General features: G+C 37.4%; 1 protein-coding gene across 18 annotated transcripts in view; it reads right to left on the bottom strand.

Moving 5' to 3' along the window:
* CADPS2 (calcium dependent secretion activator 2) overlaps nucleotides 1–21182 on the bottom strand; it is a 540447-nt gene that overhangs the window by 292390 nt on the left and 226875 nt on the right. For all 18 annotated transcript variants that reach the window (XM_030308335.1, XM_030308333.1, XM_030308325.1 and 15 more), the window contains exon 6: nucleotides 15888–16009. In XM_030308335.1, coding sequence (XP_030164195.1) covers nucleotides 15888–16009 — 122 coding nt within the window. The remainder of the gene's footprint in view (nucleotides 1–15887; nucleotides 16010–21182) is intronic.

Here is a 21182-nt window from a genome sequence, read left to right on the forward strand (position 1 = left end):
ACCTGAGCCAAAATGAAGAGTTAGAAGCTCACTGACTGAGCAGCCCAGGCGCCCCTCATCATTATTCTTCTTCATCCACTGATTGTTCTAAGGGTCCTGGCAAATCGTTTGCAGGTGCTCCTCCTCCCCCCAGCTCCTCACAGCAGTCTTCGAAGTAGTGTCCCAAGGGAAGAGTAGTCCTATGTTGTACCACTAGACAGCGCTCTGGTCTGGGTGAAGATCTGTACCAGCAGCAGTGCAGGTGGGCCCCAGGGGTATCTCCTAGACCGCCAAGCAGAATTCTCGATATAAGGACAGCAGAGACTAAGAACAAAGACATTCTTTCGACTGTATAAGTTTGCATCTAAAACACAACAACGTCTTCTGACCTAGGACTTAGTCTGGCTCTAAATACAGGGCACGCTGTAAAGAAGCAGCCTTCACATTTTCTCTCCCGTAATTCCTAAAAGAATTTTAAAAAAGTATACACCCATTTTCAATTTCATATCTAGAAATTTGAAATATACATTTAAAGGGCTGCAAAGGGCCTAATTCCTGGCACTGTAAACATTGCCATTTAACAAAAATGTGATGTCATTCTTAAGTGGATTTAATGGAATCTATCATAGCAAGATAATCCTACCACCACCCATTTTAAAAACATCTGCACACCTCTTTAATAGAATTGCAACATTTCATTTTACTTCAAGATCCACTTTGATTCCCTTTATCTCCTCACAAATTTAGAATTTTATTCTACTGTAATATATTTTAACACTTGAACATGCTTTACTGAGGATCCTAATTATCTGTGCTAAATTATATATAATTTTTATTTTCTTTGATAAGGTCCTCTGTTAAGGCAGTATATATATTAATATGTATAATGGTGTGTCTATAAAGATACCTATTTATATAAAAATATATAGATTTATCTTCTTCAGAAACATACCTCAATATAAAAGCCATAGATGACATGCCCATGGCTAACTTCACACTCAACAGTGAAAAAACACAAAGCTTTTCCTCTAAGATCACAAACAAGGCAAGGGTGCCCACTCTTTCCACTTACATTCAACAGAATATAGGAAGTCTAAGAGAGAGACCTAAGCCAGAAAGGAAGAAGTAAAATGGTCTCTGTAGAAAACATGATCTTACATATAGAAAGCCCTAAAGACTCCACCCCCTCCCCAAAACCTGTTAAAAGTAATGAATAAATTCAGGATATAGAAATTACCATACAAAAATCACTTGCATTTCCACATGCTAACAACAAACTCTGCATAAAGGGCATTAAAAAAAAACAATCCCACTTACAACAGCGAGTACAATACGTAAGAATAAATTTAACTGAAAAGGTGAACGATCTGAACACTGAAAACTCTAAGATGCTAATGAAAAGAACTGCAAAAAACACAAAGCTATCCCATGTTTGTTAATTGGAATAGTATTGTTAAAATGTCTATTCTACCCAAAGTGATCTACAGTGTTCAATGCAATCCCCATCAAATTTCCCATGGCATTTTTCAAAGAAGTGGAAATAAATCCTAAAATTAGTTTGGAATCACAAAAACCCTTGAATAGCTAACACAATCTTGAGAAAGAAGAACTAAACTGGAGGCATCACACTTCCTGATTTCAAATAATATTACAAAGCTATAGGGGCGCCTGGGTGGCTCGGTCGGTTAAGCGTCCGACTTCAGCTCAGGTCACGATCTCGCGGTCCGTGAGCTCGAGCCCCGCGTCGGGCTCTGGGCTGATGGCTCAGAGCCTGGAGCCTGCTTCCGATTCTGTGTCTCCCTCTCTCTCTCTGCCCCTCCCCCATTCATACTCTGTCTCTCTCTGTCCCAAAAATAAATAAACGTTAAAAAAAATTAAAAAAAAATATTACAAAGCTATAGTCATCAAAACAATATAGTATGGTCATGAAAGAAGACACAGATCAAGGGAGCCGAATAGAGAGCCCAGAAATAAATCCATGCACATGCGTTCAACTGATTTTTATCAAAGGTACCAAGAACATACAATGGGAGAGAATGGTCTCTTCAATAAATGGTGCTGGGAAAACTGGATATCCGTGTTCATATACAAAAAATAAACTCAAAATGGATTAAAGACTTAAACATAATCTCTGAGACCACAGAACTCCTGAAAGAAAATGCAGAAGAAAAGCATCCTGTTTTAGCAAGGAATTTTTGGACTACACCAAAAACACAGTCAACAAAAGCAAAAATCAAACTAAAAATTTTCTGCACAGCAAATAACAAACAAAAAGAAAAAGAAACTTTTGGAATATTTGCAAAGTATACATCTAATAAAGGATTAATCTAGAATATATAAGGAATTCCTACAACTCAGTAACAAAACTCAGATACCTATTAATGGGTAAAAGGACCTGAACATTTTTTCAATGAAAACCTATAAACGGCCAATAGGTATATGAAAAGATGCTAAATATCACTCATCATTAGGGAAATGCGAATCAAAACCACAATGAGATATTACCTCACATCTACTAGGATGGCTATTATCAGAAAGTCAAAGATAACAAGTATTGATGAAGATGTGAAGAACATTTGCATTTTGGTGAGAACATAAACTGGTACAACTGTTTTATGGAAAACAGTGTGGAGATGCCTCAAAAAATTAAAAATAGAACTACCACATGATCCATCAATTGCACTTCTGAGTATATACCCAAAGGAAATAAAATCATTTTTTTTTTAAGTTTATTTCTTTTTTTTTGGGGGGGGGGGGAGTGGTGCAGGTAGAGACAGAATCCCAAGCAGGCTCTGCACGGTCAGCGTGGAGCCCTATGCAGGGCTCACACTCATGAACCAAGAGATCATGACTTGAGCCAAAATCAAGAGTCAGATGCCTAACCAACTGAGCCACCCAGGCACCCCCAAATCACTTTAAGTTTGTTTATTTTGAGAGAGAGCGGGCACGCACAAGCAGAGGAGAGGCAGAGAGAGAGGATCTCAAGCAGGCTCCACACTGTCAGTTCAGAGCTCAACACGGAACTCAAACCCACCAATTGTGAGATCCTGACCTGAGCCAAAATCAAGAACTGGATGCTTAACAGACTGAGCCACCCAGGTGCCCCTAAAAACCACTATTTTGAAGAGATATCTGCACGCCTATGTTCACTCCAGTGTTCTTCAGAGTAACCAAGATATGGAAACAACCTAAGTGCTCATCAATAGCTGAATGGCTGAAGAAAACACAGTATATGCATACAATAGGGTATCATGCAGCCTTAAAAAAGAGAGAAGTCCTGTCACTTGCAACAACATGTATGAACCTAGAGTGTAGTTTGCTAACTGAAATAAGCCATACACAGAAAAACAAATATTGCATGATCTCTTATACAAATAATCTAAAAAAAAAAAAAAAAAAAGTCAAACTCATAGCAATAGCACAAGAATGGTGGTTATCAGAAACTGTAGGGTGGAAGAAATGGGGAGATATTAATCAAAGGGTACAATGTGTCATATATAAGTTCTCAAGAACTAATCACAATATGGTGACTACAGTTTATAATGTACCATATACTCGATATCTGCTAAGAGTAAGTAGATCTCAACTGATCTCATCACACATATAAAAGGTAACTATGGGATGTGAAATATGTTAATTAGTTTGATTATGATAATCATTTCATAACACATACCAAAACATCATGTTGTACACCTTAAATAGTTATTTGTCAAAAACCAAGAATTAAACCAGGAAATAAAATTCCTTCTGAATTTAATTTTTATTACAATTACTAAATAGTATTCAAATGATCCAATATATGACAAGTGATTAATACAAAAAATACATTTTTTGATATATATCTCTTAATGAAATTGATAGTGTTTTTCCCTAATTAGTTGATGAATCTATCTAACCTATCTAAATCAGTGGCCATTACTTAATTTAGATTGAGTTCAGTATCAATTTCAATTGATCCTCTTCCAGGTTTTTGTTTTCCTATTGTAGGCACTAAAAATTAGATAGACTTTATTATGGCAATTTCCATCAATTTGCTTATTTTTTATTTAAATGTCACCAACTACAGTGATTGAGAAGCAAAAACTATTTTTCAATCATTTAGCAGTTCAAAATAAACCCTTCATCTTTGTTGAAAACAAAGAAGTACAAGCCTCGTAATCTACAGAAGGATTTATGACATCATTTGTCAATCACTTTCTCAAAACTAATCATAAATTTCCCTTTCGAATGGGGACCTAGAGGTTTTTCCACTCTAGGACAAAAATGACGGTAAGACTCAAGTTGGTCGAGAGATGTGCCTTTCCTTTGTAAAAGTCAAAGAAGAGAGCCAAGTTCCAGAAAGAACTTGCATAAAGCAGGATATTTTCTAGAAAGAGCTTTAGGAGTGAGTACGTGTGAACTAAGGAATCATATATTGATTCCATTAAAATCATACTTGTGCCTCCACATTCCTGAAGAAGTAGTCTTGTTTACCCAGAGGGTCCCCCATCTCAGGATAGCAAGGGTAGCAAGAGTCGGAAGTGTCCTTAATTCCAGTCACCAGTAAGTACAAGCAAAAGCGCTGCTCTTTAAAATATGTTTTCCAAGGAATTTCTAGAAAAATGGGAGCTTGGGATGGGAGAACAAGGGCTGGATATGCTGATCACAAGCAGGTAATAGCTCAGATGTCATACCGGGAAACCTACCGGGAGACTCTATTTTTCATATTCTGAAGGGTAAACATTCGGATTACTGAGCACTATTTGGCCATATTACTGCGGCTGGTGCTAAACAGAAACTGGGAGGTTTATGATATAGCCCCTGTCTTTCAAGAAGCTTCTACATGATGTGAGCCATCTGCAAAGGAAATTAAATGTAAGCAGGAAGAAGCTATGTGGGGGATATTATTAAGCTCAGGGGGAAGAGAAAGATGGCAGCTACATGATGCATCATTCTAGGAAAGAATAATGCGATGTCACAAGTTGCTGGCAGCATGGACGTCTCCAATGAACTACCCTAGAGAAAAGTTAGGTGTGGACGTAGGCCATGACAGAAGCCATTTGCTAAAAGAGAGGACTACAAGAGCACCACACACAAAAACGATGTGCCCCTTTCACCTTTTCCCCTCCTCCCAACCTCAATCCTACTCAAAAGTGGTAGAAAAAGTATATGGGCAGGCAAAACAAGAATAGTGAAAAGAACTATAGTATATTCCTCCCTCCTACAGCTTTCTGGAGGAGCTGGGAGAAAAGGAACAAGTTTTGAAATGGCATAAGTTTTGACTGAAACCTGAAAATTCTAATACCCGAACATGGTATTTAATACCTAACAACAAGAGCTATGCTTTCTGCCAAGATTTCTTCAAAGGATATGAAGGGAGATTCTAGTCTGTGTCTGAGAGTAATACTGGGATAAAAATTAAGTTGTTTGCTACTCACACTCTGCCAAATTTAGCCCATCTGATACAGTGGTTACATAAATTGAATGGAATAATAATGAAAACAACTACAAAAGGTTGCTCTGAAAAAAAAAAAAAAGTCACGGATTGTAAAGGGAAGTAATTTACAAGTTGTAAATCCATCACAGAGATGTTGATAATCATAATTATATAAACTTTCTCCCCAGCTCTCTCATGGCCATTTTCCACTTTAGCTCATAGGGCCTCTTGAGCCAGCATCTGGAACCTGAATCCATCATGTTTTCCCTTTAATGCAGATGTCACTAGTTACAAGGATTGCCAAATCAGCTTCCTTTACTTCCAAATAAATTCTCAATGAATGTAATTCCTGTATTTGGCCAATGTTGGTCTCTTTAGGCTTCATTTTGTTCTGTACCAGTCGCAAGAGCTCAGAGAAATGTTCCTTCTCGTGAATTTATTTATGTAAGCCGAAGCAAGCTCATGTTTTTCAAGATGGAAATGAGAAAAGATGGGACTCACGCCATTCTAGTATTTACCTTTAGGTTCATTAAAAACAGGCACACTTTTTGACAGATCACATATCAATTTAGTATATTTGATCTCTGCTCTGCAAGAGTAGCAGGCTAATGAATTATATTTCAAAACCCTGACATTACTAAATTAAGATGTAAACTACTGTTTTTAAAAAGCCTGGTTAGCTTCTTTTAGTTTCTATGCAGTCTGTACTTAATCTCTCACACACTTGTCCCAACCCCTTGATACAGATAAGCCTTCCATTTGTGGCTCTACTATTCCTTCCATAGTTTGACAGATTGTTACAATTCTGGTTCAGAATGTAGAGTTTCCAGAAATGGGTACTGGAGCCTATATTTCTCATCATTTTCATGAGGAAGAAGAAAGTTTTGTCCTCATATCCATAAATATATTTCTCTAATAATGCACCTCATTAGTTTTTTTTTTTTAATTGCTCCTTACCTTTATATTACTTTTACAGGGTTGGGAGCAGAGACCAATTAACCTTCAAATACCTTTAATAAAAGATATAGAGGTACCTTTAAAAACACTATGGCATAAAAGAGATAACAGAAAGTATGGCAAAAACAAAACCACCCCTCCTCCCCCCCCACAAAACCAGTGTTGCTTCCCTCTGTATCTTTTTTATTGTGGTAAAAACATGGAGCATGAGATCTGCCTTTTAAATGCTTACGTGTACAGTCCAGTATTGTTAACCGTAAGTCCAATATTAGACAGTAGGTCTCATACAATTATCCATGTTGCATAACTGAAACTTTGTATGTCTTAAAGAACAACTCCCCATTTCCCCCTCCTCCCAGTTCCTGGTTTATTTTTTTAAAATATTTTTAAAGTTTATTTACTTCGAGGGGCATGGGGAGAGAATCACAAGCAGGCTCCATGCTGGCAGTGCAGAGCCCTATGCGGGGCTTGATCTCACAAATTGACATCATGAGCCAAAATCAAGCTGGAAGCTTAACTGATGGAACCACCCAGGCACTTCTGGTTTGTTTCTAACAACTAATTTCCTTGCTTTTATTTTTCTGGTACCAAGATTTATCTTCACCCTCCACGGAAAATTATCAGCTTTTGTGTCTTAGGCAAAGATGGTCATTATTTATAGGCACAGTGTCACTGAGAGACTGGTGAGGACAACACAACCGACCCCTTCCCCTTTCAGTCTGTCATTCTTACCCTCTCTTTCCTTTGTGGGGGGGGGGGTCATGAAGGGTGTGGGCTAAAACTCAAATCACCAAGTGTCTGGAAATGGTAAAAAGCTACACAAGGGTAGCAACAGTGTTTATGGACCTCTATTCATAGAGAACAAAACCTTTCCTGGCTGAGAGACTATGAAAATCCATAAACAGTTTTTTCTTTCATAACTGAAATACAGTTCACATACATTCTCTTCCCTCCATTATAAAATAAAAACTTTAACTCACTACTACTCTTTGTAAATCAAACTTGTCTATAAACACACTTTTATGAGATCTCAGATTCTATTTTCTAAGTTATGCACCAACCTCACACACTGTTTCCACCTAATTGCTGGCAGGAAATGTGAACTACAGGAATGAAATAGGCAATGACTAGAAATCTTGATTAAGTTTATTGGAAATATGGACTAAATAAGGCACTTTAATTAGTATCAGACAAAAGAATGAATTGATATCCGATACAGCAGAAACTGTTAAAGCAATAAAACATAGAAAACGTGTCTGAGGCATGATTCGCTATAATGATGGAGGAGATGAATCTCTTTCCTGTTGTGCAAGGTGAGTCCAAGACAGAAGTTACCACACTGCTGAAAAGCCGCAGTTGGCCAGCTTCAGAAGACACATCTTTAAGGTAATCTGCCCCTGGGATACATGATAAATATATTTCATTTAATTCAATTTATAAGTTAACTACGTGTTCATGAGGAAAGAGAAAAGCAGTATTTTAGCCAAATTTCCTTGCGGTCAGAGTAATAAAAAATAGTACTGGAGGATTATTGTAATATTTTCTAACTTCTAAGCATTTTAATTCACTTGAATTGTCCACTTACATGTTTCTTATTATCAGAATCTCGTTATGAATACATCATAAATTAAATGAGAAACACCTGGGGTGCCTGGGGGGCTCAGTCGGTTAAGCCTCGGGCTTGGCTCAGGTCATGATCTTGCAGTTTGTGAGTTCGAGCCTCATGTTGGGTTCTGCGCTGACAGCTCAGAGCCTGGAGCCTGCTTTGGATTCTGTGTCTCCCTCCCTCTCTCTCTCTCTCTCTCTCTCTCTCTCTCTCTGCCCCTCCCCTGTTCACACGCACTCACTCGCGCATGTGCTCTCTCTCAAAAATAAACATTAAAAAAGTTTTTTTTTTTAATGAGAAACACCTCATGAAAACCTATTTGTGAAAAAAGTTGTTAAAATAACTTTACTGATATAAAAGATAATTTATTTGATTGAATATTTGAGTATCAAATAAATTTTATAGAAATTATGCTACATGAAAAGGCCAGATATAAAAGACTACATACTGCATGATTTCATTTATATGCAATGTCTAGAAAAAAGAAAATTATAGCACTGGAGGTAGATGAGTGGCTTCCTGGAACTGGCATTTGGAAAACTAAATATGGGCATGAGGGACTTTTCGAAGTGATGGATTTTAAAACTGAACTGAGAGTGGCACCAGCTGGTAGTGGTACAAGCACATAAATTTACTAAAAATCATCTACATGACAATGGAATAATTTTATGCTATATGAAGTTTAGCTCAACAAAACTTTTTTAAAAGATTCTGTAAAAAGAAGTAACATGGTATTCAGATTCTTAGGGCATCTGCACTCCCTCAAGATTACATGGATTACTACTGTCATAGGGCTTATGTCCCCACCCCCACTTCTCATGTTGAGGCACTAATCCTCAGTATGATGGTGTTTGGAGTTTGGGCCTCTGGGAGGTAACCGAGTTTGAATAAGGTCATGGAGGTGATGATCGTTCTCTCCACTATGTGAGGGTACAGGCAGAACTCAGCCATTTGTAAACCAGGAAGAGAGCCCTCAGCAAGAACCCCGCCTTGCTGGTGCCCTGATCTCGGACTTCTAGTTCCAGAATTGTGAGAAATAAAGGTTTGCTGTTTAAACCACGGATTCTACAGTATTTTCATTCTAGCAGCCCAACTGGAGAAGTGTGGTGCTGCTGTAACAAACAAATACTTAAATATGTGGAAGCAGCTTTGGAACTGGATCAAGGCTGGAAGAATTCTGAGGTGCATGCTGGAAGAAGCCAGTATTCCAATGAAGGGACTCTAAAGGAAGTTCTGGTGAAGACTCAAAGCAACGAGAACTACAGAGGAAGCTTCTGTCTTCTTGGAGAATATATAACAAACAGAATGTTGGCAGAAAATATGGATGGTAAAAGCAATTTTGATGAGGTCTCAGTGGAAATGAGGAACAGGTTATTGGAAACCACAAGAAAGATGATCTTCATTACCAGAGGCAAAAACCTGGCTGAAGTGTGTTCATGTTCTAGTCTTTTGTGAAATGTAGAACCTTCCAGGCAGTGAACCTGGAGGTTTACCTGGGGAAATGTCTAAGCCGAGCGCTGATGAGCAGCTTGGTTCCTCCTGACCGCTTGCAGTAAAAAGCAACAGTGATCAATGGATTAAAGACAGAATTATTCTGCAAAAAGGTACCAGATCATAAAGAGTTTAAAGATTCTCAACTTGTTCATAAATAAAAATTAAAAGCAGGTACAGAAGAGAACACTAAAGGTGTGGTAGACTAACCATTTGATAAGGAGGTAAGTATAGGTATGAACCCTGAACCTCGTCAACCATCCCAGCAGGAACACCACTAAACTAAAGGAGATGGAAAGAAATGAAGGAAGGCTGTTGAACTCCTCAGCCCCTACACAGATGGACCATAGATTCATCTATGAACACATTCTAGTCTTCAAAGCAAGGGAGGAATGACTCCAGAAGTACTCAGAGATTATTAGGGCTGCCAATCCCAGCACAGGCCTTGAGTGCAACAAGCCTGTGGGGCAGGGCAGGTCGGTGGGGGGGGGGGCACACAAAGGGCTATCCCCACCCTTGGTTTCAAAGGGTAAGACCTCTTCCCAGCAGGACCTTGTGGATGGGGCCATCACTTTGGTTTCAATAGGCCAGATGGCAGGCACCAGAAGCGGCAGGGGCAAAACACCCATCACACAGGCGTGAGCACTGCCTAAGTGGTTCTACAAGGCAAAGCATAGAACGAAAGAAGAGTATTCTTGAGCCTTAAGGTCTAAAGGAGTTTGTTTTTCTAGCTTTTAGATTTACTTGGGGCTCGTACTCACCCCTCTATTCCTGATTTCCCCGTTTTTGAACGGGAAGATAGATTCTGTGCCTCTCCCACCACTGTTCTTGGGAAGCATATGACTTACTTGAATGTTTCACAGGTTCACAGCTGGAGGAATTTTGTCTCAGAATGAATCATAATTTGAGTTTCACTCATATCTGATTTAGATGATATTTAGATGAGACTTTGGACTTTATACTTCAGGACTGATGCTGGAATTTGTTAAATCCTTTGGGGCTGTCAGGATGGAATTAATGTATTTTGCAGGTGAAGATATGAATTTTGAGAGGCCGTAGGTGAAATGTGAAGGATTGAATGTGCACACCCAAAGTTCATATGTTTAAGCTCTAATCCCTAATGTGACAGTGTCTTAAGGTGGGGCCCTTGGGAGATAACTGGATTTGGAGGAGGTCATGAGGGACCCCCATGACGGAAATGGTACAGCTGTAAGAGGATAAAGAGATCAAAGAGCTCACTGTCTACTCTGTGATGATCTGGCAAGAAAGTGGCCTTCCGTTACCCAGAAAGAGGGCCCTCACTAAGAACCATGACCATGTCAGCACCTTGATCTTACACTTCCAGCATCCAAAACTGTGACAAATAATGTCTGGTGTTTAAGCCACCCAGTATACGGCATTTCTGCTACAGTAGCCTGAACTAAGACACACAGATTAAATAAACTAAAATAGCTGACATGAAAGAGCTTCCAACCAGTGAGTGGTGACATACTGTTGTGTTTCCAATGGGTTGAGAGTGACTTCAATTCCCTCAGTCGCTGGTGGGTGGGGGGGGCAGGACAGCATCTGAGGCTTGTTATCTTCTTGCAGCTAAGAAACTACTTCCACAATTTATCATACAAATAACACATGGCCCTGGCTCAAGGCTCCTTGATGAATGAAAATGAAGAAAACATATGGACATTTACGGCATGCTGATAAAGCAGTGCACAGAAGGAAATTTATAGCTCTAAATGCCTAAATCAAGAAAGAAGACCTCAAAAACCTAACTTTCCACTTTAAGACACTATAAAAAGAGCCAACTAAACCTAAAAGAAAAAGAAGGGAATAATGAAGATTATAATAGAAATTAATGCAAAAAAAAAGTATCAGTAAAGCAAAAGGTGGGTTTTTAAACATCAGAAAACATAAATTTTTAGCTAGATGGAGTAAGAAAAAGATAGGAGATTCCAATTACTAGAATCAGAAATGAAAGAGGGAATACTTTATGGAAATAAAAAAACATTATATAACATTATAAACATTGTACTTTATGGAAAAATATAAATTAACTGTATGCCAGTAAATTAGATAACTTGAATCAAATGGCCAAATTACTGGAAAGATCCCAATACCAAAAGTGACAAGGAACAGAGGATCTGAATGGATCTATAACAAATAAAAAGACTGAATTAGTAGAGAATTATCCATAAAGAACAGCCCAGCCCCAGACAGCTTCACTTGTAAATCCTACCAAACACTTAAAGAATACCAATTCTTCATACCTTTCCAAAAAAATTCAACAAAAATAAAAACAAAGAAATGAAACCAGAGACCACCTCCAAACTCATTCTATGAGGCCAATATAAAATCAGATAAAGAATTCACAAAAAAGGATATTAGTAGACCACTCTTTCTTACATAGATGCAAAAATCCTTGACAAAACACCGGAGAAGTGAATCCAGTAACAAATAAAAAGAATTATACATCATGAGCAAGTGCAAATTATGCCAGGAATGCAAGGCTGGTTTGACACCTGAAAATTAAAGAATGTAATACACCATAACAACAGGATAAAAAGCAAAAATCCCTTATGATCATCTCAACAGATGCAGAGAAATTGTTTGACAAAACCCAACACCTTTTAACGATGAAAACACTTAACAAGCTATAAATAGAAAGGAACTTCCACAAACTGGTTAATAGGCATCTACAAAAACCCCAGAGCTAGCATTGTACTTGGTGAAAGATAGAGGCTTTCCTACTAAAATCAGGAAGAATGCAAGGAGTTATACTCCTGCCAATTCTATCCAACACTGCACTGAAGGAGAGAGGGTAATTAGGTAAATAAATAGCATCCAGATCAGGTAGAAATACAATTATCACTATATGCAAATGACATGATTTAAAAAAAATTTTTTTTAACGTTTATTTATTTTTGAGACAGAGAGAGACACAGCATGAATGGGGGAGGGTCAGAGAGAGAGGGAGACACAGAATCGGAAACAGGCTCCAAGCTCTGAGCCATCAGCACAGAGCCTGATGCAGGGCTTGAACTCATGAACCACGAGATCATGACCTGAACAGAAGTCGGATGCTTAACCGACTGAGCCACCCAGGCACCCCATGACATGATTTTATATAAAGAAAAATCTAATAAACCCAACAAAAAACCATTAGAATAAAGTACAGCAAGGGTGCAGCATAGAAGATTAACATCTAAAAAAAAATCAATTGTCTTTATATACTTAAATAATCCAAAAACAATTTCCTTTATAATAGGGTCAAAAATAATAAATTAAGCCAAAGAAGTTTAAAACTTAAACTTTGGAAACTATAAACTATTGTTAAAAGAAACAAAAGATCTAAATAACTAGAAAGACATTCCACGTTCATGAACAGGAAGACTCAACACTGTTAAGATTGCAACACTCTCCAAATGGACCAGATTCTACACAATCTCTGTCAGAATCTCAGCTAGAGATACCTGCAAAATCTGTGCAGAAAATGACAAATTCATCCTAAAGGTCATATGGAAATACAGAATAGACAAAATAATCTCAAAAAAGAACATTACTGGATGCTTAAAACATCATACAAGGCAAAACCAAACAAAAACCCACTTCATACAAGGCAATGGTAATCAAAATAATGTGGTACTAGCATTAAGTACATCAACGAAATACAATTGAGATTCCAGGAATAAACCCATGTATCTATCTACGGTAAAGTGATTTTCAAAAAGGTACCAAGAACACTTAATAAGAATAGTTTCTTCAGCTGAAGAATTGGACAACTGAATTGTCAAATGAAACAAGTTGAACCCTTATATCATATTGTGAACAAAACTCAACTGAAAATACATCAATGACCTAAATGTCAAAGGAAAAACTATGAAAGTCTCAGGAGAAAACATGGGGATAAGTCTCTGACTTTGGACACCAGATTCTTGGGTATGACACCAAAAGCACAAACAAGCATCAACAACAAAATAAACTGAATGATAGCAAAAGACAGTATCAAGGAAATAAAAATATAAATCCACATAATGGGAGAAAACATTTGCAATCATATATATAAGGATTTAACATTTAGAATATACCGGTAGCTCTTACAACTGAAAAGATAAACAGCCCAGTTAAAAAAGGAGCAAAAGACTTGAATAGACTTTCCTCTAAAGAAAATCAACAAACAGCTAATCAACAAATGAAAATATGCTCACAACTCATTAGGAGGGAAGGGTAAATGAAAGCAACATGAGATACCACTTTACCCCCACTAGAAGGACTGTGTGTGTACGTGACAAATAATAAATACTAGTGAGAATGTGAAGCAACTGAAACACATATACATTGCTGGTGGGAAAATAAAATGGTGCAATCACTGTGGGAAGCAGTTTAGTGGACCCTCAAAAATCTAAACACACAATTACTCTATAATCCAGCAATTCCACTCCTATGAATATACCTAAAGCATTTGAAAACAGGAACTCAAACAGATATTTGTACAACTTTAGTTATAGCATTATTCATAGTTGCCAAAAGGTGGAAACAACCCTAGCATCAAAAATCTAGATGAAACCAAATGTGTTTACTTTAGACTATTATTTAGCCATAAAAAGGAATGAAGTTCTGACACACGCTGCAAGATGAAAGAACCTTGAAAACATTATGTTAAGGGAAAGAAGCCAGTCACAAAAGAGCACCTATTATATGATCCTATTTATATAAAATGCCTGGAATTGGCAAATCTAGAGAGAAAGAAAGTCACTTAGTTGCTCAGGACGGGGTAATCTAAGTTTGTTAGGAAAAGGGTATAGGGTTTCTTTTTGACGTGATGAGTATGTTCTAAAATTGCTGATGGTTGCATAATTCTGTGAATATACTAACATATACTAACATAGCTGTCCTTGAAAACAGAAAACAAACTTCTCCCTTGACTCCATATGCCTGGCCAAAACTGGCCCCAATCGACTTCATTCTATCTCCACAGCCTTCTTTTAGGTTTAGAAAATCTCTTAAAAGAGTTGTTTGCCCTCATTATTTTCACCTCATTGTCACAACTCAATGTAACTCAACTCCACTTGCCTGCAAGAGTAAATACTACGACCTTAAATATTTGCTGTGACTAAGTCATAAAAATAAGTGCAAGCAACTGAACTAGTAAGTTCTGACAATCTACCAGGTACTAGAAGATCAAATAGGACAAGATATCTTCCCCTTTCTCAAGGGAAAACAACACCAAATGAACAGATGAGAAACACATTGGTCTAAAAATTAAAATGAGCCAGAAGATATCTGCTTCATATTGGGTTATCTAAAAGATCTTCCCAGCAAGTGAAGTTTGTGTTAAGATTCTTAGTATCAAGGACCCAGCCGTACAAAGGTAAGAAAGCTGGCAGGCAGAGGGAAAAAGCAAGTGCAATGGTAACAGGCTGAGATGTTGAAGGAACTGCATGAAGTCCAGTAATTGACCAGGGAAACCGAGGGTCAAGGTGCGGTCCCAGAGGTAATGAGGGGCGGGCTAGGGGCAGACCTGTATGGCTTTTTGTAAGGCAGGGTGAGAAGCTGCAACTTGCTTCTTCCTCCATCTCATAATACTCTGTGCACATCTGTCCTGTTACATGTCAACTTGTGTCTCTACCTTAAACTGTGCCTGCCCTACAGAGAATGAAAGGTTTTATTTACCACTATCTAACCAGTGCCTAGCCAGGATCTGAACTGATGTCTCCTGTATGATTAGTCCCATCATCATGCTGTGATAAGACAAAAATCCTAAATCCTGAGGAAGGAAAAAACAATTCTTTTCTATAGGCAGTGTACAAATGAAAGCCAGGCAATTTTCACTCAAATTCCTCAGACTAGCCTGGTTATTTCTACCAGAGACTGTGATGTTTCCCAAGTTTCAGTCAGTTAAAAAGAACATCTTCCAAACTTAATTAAACTCATTTCCACAATCTGAAACATAAAACTGCCAGCAGAAAACAGCTTTAGCTTCTCTGATTACTGTATGGTTGTCATTAACTGCTTCTCTACCTCAAGCCTATTCCCTAAGTATTCTAAGACATTGTGCCAGATTGTAGCTACCTCAACGTAAGTGTTATAATATATGGAAATGGAAAAGCTATTAAGTTACAATTCTAGAAACTGAAATAGGATCAAGCACTACCTTCTAAATAACATACAATGCATGTTTTCCTTTTAAATGACTTACCAACATTTAATTGCCTAATAATTAGCTTCTCATTTGCATGTTAGATTTTCTGTTCGTACTACACAGGGATTCTGCTACAGTTCTATTTATGGCATCCTTATCTAGAAAGGCATACAATAATTCTAGCACAGTTCAGACAAGCCTGGCCAAATAACAGTTTCAGAGTATAAAACCACACAATGCTGCAAATAAACAAACCGGGTTTCTTTGGAAGGGGAGAATTTTTTTTTTTTTAAGTGCCTTACTGTGGCCTTGAGGCTTCAGCCTGGTCTGTCTGCAGTTTTTCTCCTCCTTCCACTTCCATTGTACAATAAACAATTCGATTGGGAGCAACAGACTTCAAACCTTGAACTTCCATGATGACAATCTAAAGATAAAAAAAATTTAAATGATACATCAAGTTGGCAGCCCTTAGCAATATACAGAGATAGCAGCATTGACTACAATTAGAATGACCAATTGAATAAATTATCTGGTAACACCAATGGTATTTTTTCTTCCTTAGAATCCACCTGTATTCATGAAAGGTAAAGTAAATAACATTCTGAAGAATGTTCAATATTTCTGAATGTTCAATATTCTGAAGAATGTTCAAGATTTCTTCAATATTGGAGTTGAAGAATATTGAAGAAACTGAATACATTTTGAAGAAATTGAAGAAATATTGGATATTGAAGAAATCTCTCCTGCCAGCTATTACAGTAAGGTTAAAATCTCTAAATATAAGCCCTACTGAATTAATAAGTGAGGTATACACTCAGATCCTTAAAAAACGATGGCAAGTCTGCATCAGGTAAAGCAGAATGACCAATGAAATCTCAGTGAATGTGCTAAAACATGTACAGGTTGAGTTCCACATAAAGTGGAATACAATTTAGGAGTGGTACACATCAACATAATACCAATTCACTGTTATGAATATATGACATCAGAGTTTTCTATATTCACTTATTTTAGATGACTACTACTATTTATAGAAGAATATGCATTATAGCAGATGTATGTATTATGAAATATGGAAAATTTAACTTGCCAATGAACATCTTTCTACTAACTTCACAAGGAAAAAAAAGGACTTCTTAATCTACTAAAAGTATGTGCTAATTTAAGGCAGTTTACTGGAAAAGGGTAGAAGGTGATATTATTTTATGCATCTATAAGTCCTGGAAAAAAGGGAAACAATTTTTTTTCAAGTGAGCCTTTTATACTCATATAAAAGGCTACTGATTTTAAAACACTGTAACCTAACGTTTTCACTGGGTATACACATAAAATATGATTATTGAATATTACATGCTATAGCTTTTTCAATCAAAACTTGCAACCCAAAAGTTTCCTGAGTTCTCAAATTGCATAAAATATATTCAATGGCATTTTCATAGTATACATTCATGTCTTTACTGATCTCGTGTTGTATTTGTGCAAACAAGATAAACAGCATTCATGCCAAGTAGCTACCAAAATATCCACTAAAAAATCATATATTGATCACTTAATGCATTATTAAATCATTACCCCTTTCATGAATTGTGATATGAATCTGGAGGCAAAAGGTCTCAAAGAAGCCATCTTAAAAAAACTATTTTTCCTTTCACTCTCCAGCACAACAGAAGGATTATGTTCATACATATAAATGCCAAATTTGTTTTTCATGAAAAAATAGGAAACTAATCACTAAAAAAGGTCAAACTCTGAACCATTTTCCTCCTCAATCAAGACTTTTGTCATTTTATTGCAATGAAATGCATACCAAGTCACGAATAAAAATAAGGACTTAACTGAAAACAGACTAAGAACTAATAGATAACAGAATTATCTTTCACAGCTTCCCTAATACATTCAAGGAAGTTGAAGTAAAGCACTTCATCTTATTGATGGAAAGTAGGCAAAAGAAGGTATATATTCTTAATAAATCAGCTTCATTGTTAATCATTTTGAAACTCGTTAGAACTAAGCAGAAAGTAAAACAAATGAGATCTGTAACCCTATCGATCAAAAGCCAACTCCACATGGACTTACTACCATGACCCTAATGACTTCTTTTTTTGGTCATTTGTAAGCTTTTTTTTTTTTCTTTTTTTTAAGTTTATTTGAGAGGGAGCTCGAGCAGGAGAGAGCAGAGACAGAGGGAAAGAGAGAATTCCAAGCAGGCTCCTCACTGTCAGAATAGAGCCTGATGGAGGGGCTCATACTCACTAACTGTGAGATCACGATCTGAGCTAAAACACTTCAACGACTGAGCCACCCAGGTGCCCTGACCCCAATGACTTCTAAATAAAATTTTTGGAAGATCACTTAAAATATAGGAAGCAACAGAATCATGTACACATGATAAATCTAGAAATGTTTTAGTTCCTATTTGGGAATAGGTTTATTTGCACTGCATCTCTTTCTACAGTGTGTTTAATAGTCAAAGTTCAAAAAAGAAGAAAGGAAGCATATGCTTAACACTATTTCTGTCACCTCTACTACAAGCTACTGTAAACAGGACCTCCTGAAGCATACAACTCAGGAAACTGTTTTCTGCTCTGCAAAACAATACTCCCATCTGTGCCAGGAAGGTTTTATTCTGCAGAATTGCCACTCTCAAAAGAAGGAACTTCTGTTTGGAATCCATACATATACACAAAACAACACAATTCTGCAGATCTGGTTTCCAAAAGGAGAAAAAAAAAATACAGCTAGTCTCAATCATTAATGATAAAGACAGCCCAGAATCCCATGAACCATCAACTAACCTAATTTTAGGTAACAGTTTCTACCAATTCCCTGCAAGACTTGACAATGCAACTACAGAAAATAAAACTAGTCTAAATTTCATCTTCTCTTCCCCAATCTCTCTGTGACTGATATGATAAAGATAAAATATACAGAGTTATTCTAGAAGCAAAAAGAAGGGAGGCACGTACAAAATATAAAGCTTGGTAACATGCTTCTGAATTGTCCAGAGTTCTGTGGCATCAGGGTGTGGGCAGGTTTGAGAAAACAAAGCTGAGCAGTATATGGGGACCACATATACCAAAGAAGTCACAGGGTCTGCAAGCCTAAAACCAGTGAAAACCAACTGTTCTCATGCCAGCGAAAACCATTCCTCTTCTCTTATGACATGCAGACTCAACTTCATAGATGAACATCTGTTGTCCTCCCCTGACTTGAATATTTAATTTTAAAATCCCATTGTATGGCTTACAGTTTTGTGGCTTAGCTGGTCTCCTGCTTTACTATTCTCTCTGAACTGAAGGCTTCATGAATGGAGAGACCTGAAAGTAATCATGTGTGGCCAACTGCTGCTTTTTGAACCACCAAAGTCCCCAACTCAATCAGTATTTATCAAGCTAGTTGTGTAGCAGGCAGTGTTTTAGGCTCGTGTGATACCTCAGTAAACAAAAGACCTCAAATTCCCATAGCTTACATTGTAGTAGAATAAATCAGATAATGAATAATAAACATAACAACTGAATTATATAGTAGGTGGTTAAGAGCTGTGGCAAAAATTCAGCCTGAAAACAGAATAGGGTGGGGTGAGAGAAGAGAGCAGTCAGCAGCAATTTTAAAGAGGGTGATAAAATAGGAGTTTTTCAAATCTGCACTTACCCCTTAGACCCAGACTTCAGTTCCTAGAAAAAACCTTTCTCACTAGACCAATTCTAAGCTTGACTGATGAAATGCGAGACCCTTAAAGTGGATTAACTACTTGCCTTTCAGAATTTTCTTAGGCTGAGAAGCAAGGCTTGGATAATGGGCCAGGGATAATTATGGAGTTTAGCTAGGCTGAGGTCAGAGGCCCTGGGGACGGAGGGGGACCTGTCTATTCTCTAAGGGGTCTACAGATACATACTGTGTATGTAGTTTGTACTGGATGTGATTTCCTTTTGTTGTTGAACACACATCTCCTATTTGTAATACTGGGGGCATCATGGAAAAGATCTGTATTATGCTAAGGAAGGAAAATATCTGCCTTTATACACATAGCAATAAAGAACATCAAAATAATTTTATAAATATACAAGCTTCTCAGACCACATAAGATGAAGTTTTAACTCCTATTCTCCCCCAATGCCATTTTATTGCTAAATGCTCAGCCCTGTTTAAGACACTGGTGATGAAGCATAGAACAACGCATGGTTTCACACAGACACTAACTCACGAACATAATTTTGTTTTTAAGTAGGGAAAAAAGTCCATAAGAGCCAATTATTTACTATTGTTTACAGTTTTTTAAAGAATAGAGAAAAGAGATGACGTTCTGAACTGTTTCCAGTTCTGCGTGTTTATATAATGGCAGATTTATACATGACAAAAATAAGCTGCTTTACAAATTATAATAAACTCATTTTGTTTCATACAAAGCCTTAAAAAAAACTGGGCACTTTATATCTTGGTCAATAGGAAAACTGAGATAGGTATGCTAAGAAAATTCGACATGTAAGATACTGTGTATTTTCCCTTTAAATATCTCTTTAAGATATTGGAGAGATTGAGAAGAAACCCAGTAATGACAAGAGACTGAGAAGAAAGGCAATAATGGCACAATCATTAGGGAACCCCAGAACTGAGGCTTGAGTCAGAAGAAAACCTATCTCTATTCTGATAGTACATTTAATCTGTTAACCTACACAGAAATCATTAGCCTGGAAGTCAAGAAAGAGAGAGGCAGTTGGCTTATCCTGAAGCCTGAATTTACCTTAGAGTTGAACAGGTGGAGGAAAGAACAAAAAGCACACATTTTTCTGCCACAACCTAAGCGAGCCGAGAGTAAGAAGTATCAACAGGGAAATTTAAAACGGTACCTCCTAAGACTCCATGTACTTTTTCTCTGTCAATCCACAAACTCAAATAGCAGTACTGGGTACCAGCAAAGTGACAATTTAACAATGCAAGGAAGGAGTTAGAAGTTTTAATTTTTGAGAGAGCTATAAATTTAACCTTGATATTGTGTGTCTGTTTTATGTATAAATAAAAATATTACATGGATTAGCTCAAATACACAGATTAGCAATGAAAAAATGTAATCATGAAAAACATCAAGTGGTTGTGGCAATAAGACTCCGTATCAATATCTGGTTTCCAGTGAATTATATAAAAATGATGAAACTCTGAAGTCTCAGGAAACACAATATTATTTATCTTTTTACAATGTATTTATTTTTGAGAAGGGGGAGGGGGGAGAGAGAACACGCATGAGCAGGGAAGGGGCAGAGAGCTAAGGAGAGAATCCCAAGCAGGTTCGGCACTATCAGCACAGAGCCCATCACAGGGCTCAAATGAGATCATGACCTGAGCCAAAATCAAGAGTCAGACACTGAAACTGAGCCACTCAGATGCGCCTCCAGGAGGACAATTTTAAATGTGTCACATCTGTTCCTGGTCCTTAAAATATTATCTATAACGAAAATGGACATCCTGGAAAGGAAGAACTACTTATCATCTATATTCACCCAATATTGTGTTTCAAAGCTAGATGGTGTGAGTTGAGGCTAGAAAAACACAAGTGAGGTAGATTAAAAACAAAGCTAAACCAAAGCCTGAAAGCAATTCCC

Source organism: Lynx canadensis, chromosome A2 (assembly GCF_007474595.2).
Source record: "Lynx canadensis isolate LIC74 chromosome A2, mLynCan4.pri.v2, whole genome shotgun sequence".
Taxonomy (NCBI): domain Eukaryota; kingdom Metazoa; phylum Chordata; class Mammalia; order Carnivora; family Felidae; genus Lynx; species Lynx canadensis.